The sequence below is a fragment of the Cajanus cajan genome, chromosome 2 (assembly GCF_000230855.2).
Source record: "Cajanus cajan strain Asha chromosome 2, NIPB_CcT2T_4, whole genome shotgun sequence".
Lineage (NCBI taxonomy): Eukaryota > Viridiplantae > Streptophyta > Magnoliopsida > Fabales > Fabaceae > Cajanus > Cajanus cajan.
Window position 1 is genome coordinate 60795995 of NC_138518.1, and position 10473 is coordinate 60806467.

Sequence of the window (10473 nt, forward strand, 5' to 3'; positions counted from 1 at the left end):
ATGAATGTTTTTAAATTTTTTTATCGATAATTAAATATATTTTAACTATTCTTGAGTATCATGATTTTCAAGAATTGTAATTCCCAATAATTATGATTTCTAGATATAAAAAAACTTCATCCTTACCAAACACTCCCTTAATATATAAGAGTAAATTATTAAATTATTGGATAAGAAAATAACTACAATAAAAGTGGTAATTTATATTTAAAAAATGGATAAAAAAAATCAATGTTAGCCATAATTCATAAATATCTAAATGGTAGAGAAAATCATGAGATTTTGGTACTCGATAATACTGTGTGTTCAAGTCTATTAACCAAAAGTCACGAAATTGTTATTATTACTCACATGCAATAGTTTGTGTACTGTGATTAATTTGATTTACATTAATGCCACATAATTACAATATGTTCGTCAAAATGGATCACAGTTTAAAAAAGATGAATCAACGAGCTCTACAAAAAAGATGAACTATAGTAGTAGGTTAGAAACGATTAATGAAGTTACCAACCCCCACTTGAAATTTGTGCTTAGTTCTTTATTTTTAATCTCTAAATTATAGTTTAGACTAAAATTACAAAAGATATTATTTATATTCATTATTAAAAATGTTATTTGACATAAAAGTGTCATTATAAATAAAAAATATATAGAATATATAAATATTATTTATTTGATATATAATTATATATAATTTTAATATTATTTTTAAATAAAATTTAATATTATTAAATTTTATATTCATATTTTTTAATAATATATCAATATATATTATATTTATTATATGAATAAAAATAATTTTTAATGATATATATTATATTAATATATTAATATATACTATTAGTACGAAATATTAATTAACTTTATGAATAATTAATCTTTATTTTTATAAGACCATTTTAACGAGATATCATATGACATTGTTGTTAATATTGTATGTTTTAGGTGATTTTAATTTAATTATTTGTTGATATATGATTCACATACATATTTATCAAAATTCATTTTTGTAAAGTAAAACTTTGTGATTTTCTTAAAACATTTACTTGGAAGAATTCAAATATAATCATAAAATAATGAGAGTCTCTGACCGACCCAAGCACCAAATTAATACGACACAAAGCCGGTTGCACAGGAAGCATGGTGCACCTAACCACACAGGAACGCAGCCTCTCTCCCAAAGAAACAAAACATCACCAAAGAAAGCGTTACACAGTGCACACTCTTCTTGCAAGTTGCAATCACACTTCAACACTCACTAACTCAGCGTCATTTTGATTCTTCGCTTCCAAAGATTGCAACTTGAGCGGTTTGGCCATGATGGGTAGCACCGCCGACGCCTTGTCATCGTCGGATTTCTTCTGCCGCCGCCACGTGTTCCTCTGCTACAAGAACCCCGCCGTGTGGCCGCCGCGCATTGAGGCCGCCGAGTTTGATCGCCTCCCGAGGCTGCTCCACGCCGCCATCAATGCCAGGAAGCCTCACATCAAGAAAGAGGTTCACTTTTTCTTTTGCTCTCATCATTTTTGGTTTGGTGTTTGAATCTTTTTTTAAAAAAATCTTTTCTTTTGGATTTTAAAAATGTTTTTTTTTTTTTTTTGTGGGGTTGGGTGGAACTAGGTAGAGAGGGGAATGAGAAAGGTTGTTTTTGTTCTAGTTCTCCTGGGAGTAATGTACTTGTTTTGGGATCTTTTGTTGTCAAGTTCATGTTGTTGTTGAGGTGGGTTTGATTTTGATATGTTAGTTGTTGTTCTTTTGGCGTGGATTGTGGATGGGTGTCTAAGTGTGAGTGGAATGGAATGGAATGGAGTGTGATGGAAAGTAATGGAACAGGGTGAAATAAAGTCAACATTCTGCTGTTTGATTATTTTTATATGATAGAGTGATGAAAGGAAGGATGGCTTTCACCCCATATACATATTTGGGAAAGAAAATGAAGAATGTTGAATTAAATGGAATGGCTTTTGTTATATTTTAAACTATCCAAACAATGAAATCTTCGCTGTGTTTGAACAAACTTTTCAATAAGTAGTTAGAGGAGAAAATAAGATGGTAAAATGATTTAGTTTTTCTCCAAAAGTTAAAATTAACGTATGTATAAAATAATTTTTAAAAGTTCTTCCATTTAGCTTATCCAAAAGCTGATCTTAAGTTTAGCATAAGCTGATTTTAGTTTATAGGAAACTTCATTCATTTTATTTTCTTTTTCTACAAGGGCTTATTGAGAAGTTTCACCTAAATAGGATCCTAGTATCTTAACATTCCATTTCATTGTATCCGTTCTGTCTCATCAATCCAAACTTTGGCTAGGGTATAAGGTACGGTATGGGTGGTTTAATTTAAGGTTCTTTTGTGTGTGTTTTATTTTATTATTTTGTGAAGTTTTCGTATTAAATTCTACTCGAATTACATAATATGTGGATTTTGTTATTAATTATGACCAACTAATGTAGTGTAAATGCTGTCTGGATTTAGTGATATGTATTCATTATATAGGTTTTGGCGGTGATTTAGGGACTGTTTGGGAAGAACGTATGATGGGAGAGTTCATTGGTTAAAATATTAGTGATGAGCTAACCCTGATATTTTGGAATTGGAGTTCTGTTCTAAACCAAATATTAGTGCTGAGCATGGTAGTTGAATCAGGATACAATGAAAGCCTTTTTTTTCTGAATCATGAATTGAATCGTAAGATTCATAATTAATAAAAACATAGCGCATGTGCACGCACATACACATATAAGCACTCTAGCCATATTTTAACATAAAAAAAAAAAAAACGTACATGGATATATTGTAGCATATTCAATACAAATAATAATGACCACAAGGCCAAAAGAAGTGATTGTCTGCACAGTTCAACAACAGAGCCTCCCATAAAACCAGTGTTCGTTCCTTCAATCCCTTTTCATTTAACAATTTAAGCTTATATGAATTTTCAATTTTTCATGAGAATTGGCAAAACTAAGGTAACAAAGAAAAAAATAATGAATCAAATTGTATGATTCGTATCGATGATACGAAATTGTATGGATTCATTCATATATCATAAGATACAAAATCATTTTAGATTCATCTTAAGATACATATCGGTAAGTTACCAAATTATATCAAATCGTAAGATTCAAATCGTGAATTGTAAGACTTTGATAACTATGATGTTGCTTAGTATTATCTGTCTTTAAGCTTATTTTAATTAAATCAGGTTACTCCATTAGAGGGATTTTGGCTTATTTTCCTTTTTCATCTTCACCCGGTATATTTTTAATTTATAATTACAAAAATTTCACCTTATATTCATTCTTTTTCCTATTTTTATTTTCTTATTTTCACCGTCACATTCACAGTTCTGAAAACAGGCAACTGAACAAAAAATGATGTGACATTTGTGTAATTATTAATGAAAATATATATACTGAAAATGAACCAAACACCCCTTAGATTATGCTGACTGGCTAATTGTCTTGGACTTGTCATTTGCTAGACCTGCTTAACAATATGTGAGGGACATGATGGGACTGAAACATCAAATGGAGATGTATTGATCTTTCCAGACATGATCAGATATAGGTGAGTACTTATAGTTCGAGTTGTTTCACAACTTAACAGTCCTCTGTTGTTTCCCCTAATTCCTTATTAACAGAAACATTGGTAAAACTGCAGGAGATTAACCCATTTTGATGTTGAGACATTTGTTGAAGAAGTCCTTGTCAAGGAAGGAGAATGGCTTCCTGGAAACCCTGAATCCTTAAAAGCTTCATATGTTTTTGTGTGTTCACATGGATCCCGTGATCGTAGGTGTGGGGTTTTTGGACCTATCTTGGTCAGTAGATTCAGGGAAGAGATTGAGTTACATGGTCTTCAAGGAAAAGTGTTGATTAGCTCTTGCTCGCACATTGGGGGGCCTAAGTATGCAGGAAATGTCATTATATTTGGATCGAGCATCAACAGAGAAGTCACTGGACACTTGTAAGGAGGAGATTTCTCTTGGTTATTAACATTTCTTTTGCCAATAGAACATTATATTTCCTCTTTATACTTCCGAAATACCCTTATTACATTTTTCTTTATTTTCAGTATTAAGCTGAACTGTATTTTATTTAACTAAACTATGTAGGTATGGATATGTTAATCCTGATGATGTACCTTTATTGTTTCGCCAGCATATCATTAAAGGGGAAATTTTTGACTCACTATGGAGGTAATTTTTATCTATAATATTTTTTTGGTATGGAGTTTTAAAGGTTCTTTTCTAGTTCCTTCCATCAAAAGATAATAGCCGGGATTGCTCTTGTTCTAGCTTTTGGAGCAGAGGCTGAGTCTGCTGTGGGGGGTTTGAAGTTAATTTTTATATTGTTTCAGATTAGACCATCAACGATTGTGCCTGAGGCGAAAATTTTAGCTATATTCATAAAGTTTGTTGCTGTTCCCAATTTCAAATATCTCAATGCTCAGAATGAAATGGTTATTAGGAGTGAACCGGCAAATTTCAGAGGCATTTGAGGAATTAGTTTTTTGGGAATCTTTCTAGTGTTGACTTGTTTGTATTTCTTTATTTAGGATTTGTAATTTCATTAGTATTTTTTCATTTGAGATTAATTTGTCTTTAGGAATTTAGCCTCTCTGGTTCAACTTATTATAGTTTAGGGTTAGTTCATTAGTTGTTTTATTAGGTATATAAATAGACCTTTAGTTTAAACATTTGAGAAACTTTGATTATTTTTTGATATTGAACTTTCTTTTTCAAAGAGTATATGATATTTGATTTAGCGGAGAACCTGACTCTAGAGGAGCATTTTAGGCTTACCCTACTACAAGGAGTACCTGGTTTGTTTAGTAGGGAGTATCATACCAAGAGGATTACTCTTCAATTGTCCCACATCACCTTCACACATAGTGCATGCTTAAATTCCCATTTTCATCACTAGTTTAATATTTTTCTTTCATTATATATTCTGCAATTTGGATATAGCCTGCTCTTGTGAATTCCATATTTTCAAATTGAAATTATATCGTCGAGCAGCAATGCATATTTTGTCCTTTTTCTAGTAGTTATATTCAACTGTTTAAATTTTCCACTCACAAGTTCAAAGCATTACAAATTTAAGATCTTACATGAAGGATGTTTATATGATGAACAACTAGCAATATTTCTCTTTCCTCCATAGAATGTCCACCAAACCAAACTTCTCCTATAACTTATCATTATCAAGGCATCCCATAATTTGATATTTCATGTGATGCCATGAATTTTTTTCATAACAGTCCCTGGAAAAATAGCTGCTGATCATTTTTCTGCAACATGTTTTACTATTTGCCATCAGGGGTCAAATTGGTTTATCAGAAGATGAGCAGAAGAAAAAGCAAGAACAACGGCTTCAGCTGAATGGCGCAAGGCATTTAGAAGGAAGCACGGTTGCGAGCCGCTGTCGAACCGACGGAGAGAGCTGTTGCCAAGACAATGAAGACTCTTGTTGCTGTCAGAACAACATGTTAGCGGAAATGGGAGAGCTCTCGCCTGACAATAATAGCAGGAAGAATGTAAATGTGATTTCTCGGATCAACAAGGGCAAGGCAGCATTGCGCTGGTTTAGTTCCACGCCGACATGGCTTGACAGCTGGGAGCAGGAGGATACTTATGCTGCTCTTGCCGTTGTCTGTGCCGCCGTGTCGGTTACCATTGCTTATAGCTGCTACAAACAAATGAGATGATAATAATAAGTCACCAATTGTTGGCAGTGTTATTAGCAGTGGATCAGACAACTTGAGCTTTGTTGTGTCTTCCTTTTCATGTTGCAAGTTTATATCAAACTTTACTGGACATGCAGGGAATGAGTATCTGAAATCTTGACTGCTTATGGAACATAAAATGTTGTAGGCTAAGGAGCTTGGAATTCACCACTTAGCTTCATTTGTGTACATACATGACATCTTAGCCTGGGAATTTTAAAACTAGATTCCAGAAGTTTATTTAGATGGAATTGGTTTGTAACATTTATTAACTTGATGTAAAGCTAATTAACTTTGGTGTTTGATGGGTTGCTAATTACAGACATTTTTTGGTTTATTTATTCTTTTCATTTTATAGTTAGGTTCATGGTAGGTTAGGTTACTACGTGAAATACTGAAATGTGGTGTACCAGTACCAATACCATTTACATAACGTTGTTAAATAAACTAGAGGTTATGATTACTGACTAGTTCGTAAGATTTGTCCTTACAGTGTGAAGGACTAAAATGAAAATAGAAAAACATTGTAGGTCTACATAATAGATTATTTAGAATTTTCTTTTAACTTATTATATAGCCGAAGGATTTCAGTGATGCACCCTAGAAGCCACCTAGTTTCATTTGGTTTTCAGTTAAGTTGGTTTTTGAATAAATTAGTCTTCATTTTTTAATGCTTAATTTGAATTTTCCAGGGCATATCCAAATAAAAATTTTCATTCAAATTCCAAAATTAAAAAAAAAAAAATGAGTTAGAGAATTTGTTATAGCAATAAAGCAACACGTTGATGATGGCTTGCTACTTTCAGCAATCAACATGTTTTCTGAAAGATTTCAGAAGTAACAATTCATGTCGTGCAAAATATAGATAAACAGACAGGAAGAATCAACGAGGAGCGATGGATGAATTTAAAGGTCGAGAATTGTTTGACTGTGTGACCATCTGATTCCTCAATTGCAGGCTATCCCAATCTTTGCTATTGTTACCATTCAATTTTATTTTATTTTTTAAATCTTTATTATAGCCGAAAGTTAAGAGCTAATACAACAAAATACTGAAATACGTTTAAAAGATTGACTTCTTTTAATTAGTATTTTTTCATACACACCATTGATCTTCTAATCACATGGAATCCATGCTGCTGCCTTTTCAGATTAATATTACTCTTGGAATTATTGAATTTAAACAAGCTATGTTTTCTTCCTTTTTACTTGCATGAAATATGGCATTCTAATGTTTTAACATTATTTGAGTAATACAAAAAAATTGCAGTACTCCGAAAAATTAATCCTTAATTTTTAATTAAGAATTACTATGGTTTACCCCAAAAAAAAATCATTTGAGATAGTATGAAAAATTCTTTTTCAAACTTCGTGAATATTAATTTGCGAAAAGTGACAATAATTATTTTATTTTCACTAGCAAAGTTAACAGTAAACATTGTTTTCGAATTAATTAACGGTGAACATTGTTCTTGAAAAAATGAAGAATAATCAAATACATTTCTTAAAAAAAAATTTCAAATTCTTATTTTTGGAACATCTCAAATTTAACCGTTTGGTTAAACAGACTCCAACAAATATTATATGGCTCAAGAATAATTCAGTTGGATCACAAATTAACTAATAAACTAACCAAATCACAAGCCAAAAAACAAAACATTTTAATAATTTAATTCAACATTTAAAAATTACTTCCAGCTTTTAGTAATTTGAGCATTCATTACATTACATTACAATTTTTACCATCTGATCACATAATCAAGCGCACCTCACCTGCATTCTTATTATGCAACAAAAGTTATTTTTGCATTTTGGGGGGGAAATTCTAGGAGTGGGAATGTGGGATGAGTCATGTGACACTTCAGGTATCAAGAGGATATTGAAACACGTTACAGGACTCGATATTTCCTGGGAAGCCTTCATTGTTATGGGCATTCAGAAAAATAAGCAAGAATCAATAATTTCAGCTTCAACAAATCGTGACAACGTTCTCTGATAATAAAGTGAAAAATGTTCAGTTTCAAGGCTACACTCATTGTCTCAACATGATCTATGATATCTGTTGCTGCAAAAGGTACAGGTCCTACCCCAACAATAAAAGATGTATCCTGCTAATGCAAGCAATCAAGCTTCCTATTCCATAACATGGTTAACTGATGAGTTTCTTCAACACAGCTTCAGCATGCTGCTCGAAATTCGGTAAGGCCCAGTCATGCTGGGTTATGTCAAGATTGTCTTTCTCGGCACTCAGACCCTGAAAACAAGATCAAAAGAAGACAACAGAAGTAAGATTGAGATTACTTTATTAGAGACTAGAGTACAGTTACACCTTTACCTACTCCATATTTGATCACGCGGTATTTTCCTATTTTTCATCATTTAAAATTAATGACCATACTGCAAAGCCAGAGAAAAGGGCATCCGACCCCCACTTTGTACATCTAATAATCTCCAGACAATTAGCTAAGGGTGTGTGTGTGTCTGAACTTAATCACTAACTCGATAGGTTCTAATCAAATGAGAGCGCTTATTCATAAGCTAAAAAGAGTAAAATGAAGGTTATAAGTCATTTTCATAAGCTTTTAAAATGCCCCCTAAATCCTCAGCAAAGACTATTCAGTGATTGATCTTCAAAATTATAAAATATCTAGAGTAAACCACTTATATTTGTACCTTTGAAGGATCAAATCCAAATCCACCCATTTGCATCATTCGTTGTGTATCATCGACAGCTGCACAAAAAACAGTGCACATAGTGACATCACAACTTTTGACTATTGTCAATCAAAATCAGAGCTATAATGGAATTATGGAAAAATGACAACATTCTGAGAAGCAGTAAAAATTCATATTCATGAAATTGATGAATTGAATAAAAGTATAAGTGCTCAGCTTTCAAGTCATAACTAACCATTTTCTTCACCCAAGATGAGACTAAACAATCCTCTTAATCCAAACAGATTGAGAAAGTACCTGAAAAAGAAATGCAATCTTTAGACAATCAAACCAGAGTAAAAGTTAAACAGGTAAAAATCCAAAAAAATGAAGATTACCAAGAGCGACTGCTGACATAGCTAACATCTACTGTGCTAAGGTCTATTCCATTTTGTAACATCGACCTAAATCTCTGTGTCAGTGGAAAGGGTATCTTGGCTGCAGGAATGTTTTAAGCATTTTCATGAGGTAAATAATAAAAGTAATGAATCCAACGCTATGCCAAGATAATTATCACAAGTAAACACATTTATGTGCTAATACAATATACAAGTTGTATAATTATTAAGAGAAAAAAGCTGGCATCTTGGCACTTTATGATAAACAAATACATTTTGAAGTATTAAAAAAAATTACCTGCAACAAATCCAGAAAAGAAAAAGTTCACCCAGGCAAAAGTAAGAGTCTGTCCGAAACAGGAAACGATATAAGCAAAAGCTAGTTAGGCATCCCATAATAAATGAAAAAAAAAGTACAACGAGCATGATCCAAAATCTAAAGCCAAAGCACAGTCAAACTCCAATTTTAACACCTGAGGAATGATCATTGAAAGGTTTTTCTTCATCATATCCATGGCCATGTTCGGATCAGAGAACATTTGTGCTTGCGGATTCTGGCCCTGGCCCTTTGGAACAAACAACAGACCGTTTTCCTTCAATAGAGAGACACAAACAATCAGTTCACTGTTAATTTGGTCAGGCACACACATGATCATTTAAAACACTTTACAAGGCTCGTGACACAGTTATTAACTTCTAAGTTCTAACTAACAAGTTCTAGAGCCGATTCAAAAACATCAAATATGAAATTCCTTCACAACTATCTAGAAAATCACCCAACAAAACAAAACAAGGTCTGAGCACAAACAAACAGCACGAAGACACTTCAACATTCTCCCAATCAAGAACCACACACTTAAACCCTAAAACTTCTGAAAAACAAGAATATACACTAACTAAGCAAACAAACCTCGTTACAATAATAAATTTTGCGCGCACGAAAAGCCTTGGAAGGAATAAAATTCGCTCCAGCACGCAAATTCCGAGCTCTAACGATCACTTGCCTGAATTGATTAACATTTAACATCACCAAAGCATGAGTTAGATATCAAATTAAGAAGAAAAAAAAAACCTAACCACATAATGAAGTAACGAACAAAGTTAGGGTATACCCCTCTTTAACAATTTTGGCATCAGGGGTTTGTGAAGAGTGCATGAGCTTCGAGACAAAGTAGCGCAAGACACCGATGAGAACCATGACCACAGAGAGAGGGATCAACACCCAGTCTCTGATTGCGGTATCCAGCACCAGATCTTCTGCCATTGCTCTAACTGGGTGAATTTGGGAAATTGAGGAACCCTAATTTCGCGATGGAGGAACGACGGAATGTTATTCAATACGCTTCGTTTTCATCGCAAAATAGAATACTCAAACTCGCATGGTGTGCTTGTTTTTGGTTTTTACAATGAAACCCTTGAAAAAAGAAAATAAAAAAAAAATACTTTAAAATAAGTTCTAAAGGTGCTTTGCTCAAGTGGGATTTACTCCCCAGTATTTTGTTCAAGTGTAATGGCAGTAACATTACTCCTTCAAATTAAGAAAACTTTAAGTATATTTAAGAATTTTTCTTCTCTTAAATTTAATTATTTATTAGATTTAAATAACTTATTAGTTCATCTAAATTAGGGGTTTATCATTTTTAAAATTTTTGTTTCTGTAATTTTTTTCCTCATCTTTATATTGAAA

At 32.7% G+C, this 10473-nt stretch overlaps 2 protein-coding genes across 2 annotated transcripts; one reads left to right on the top strand and one right to left on the bottom strand.

Annotated features, from left to right (window-relative positions):
• Positions 1-1124: 1124 nt before the first annotated feature.
• LOC109813126 (altered inheritance of mitochondria protein 32) lies at positions 1125-6070 on the top strand. The gene is made up of 5 exons (XM_020377250.3): positions 1125-1500; positions 3488-3573; positions 3667-3972; positions 4121-4204; positions 5328-6070. The coding sequence occupies exons 1-5, from the start codon at positions 1321-1323 to the stop codon at positions 5713-5715; spliced, it is 1044 nt and encodes a 347-aa protein (XP_020232839.1). The 5' UTR covers positions 1125-1320; the 3' UTR covers positions 5716-6070.
• Positions 6071-7612: 1542 nt separating this feature from the next.
• LOC109813119 (uncharacterized) lies at positions 7613-10200 on the bottom strand. Its single transcript, XM_020377242.3, has 8 exons — positions 9899-10200; positions 9697-9790; positions 9260-9379; positions 9085-9133; positions 8787-8886; positions 8645-8706; positions 8407-8465; positions 7613-7987 (listed from the first exon to the last, which is right to left on the bottom strand). Exons 1-8 carry the CDS (start codon positions 10048-10050, stop codon positions 7883-7885), a joined length of 741 nt encoding a protein of 246 aa, XP_020232831.1. The 5' UTR covers positions 10051-10200; the 3' UTR covers positions 7613-7882.
• Positions 10201-10473: the final 273 nt, after the last annotated feature.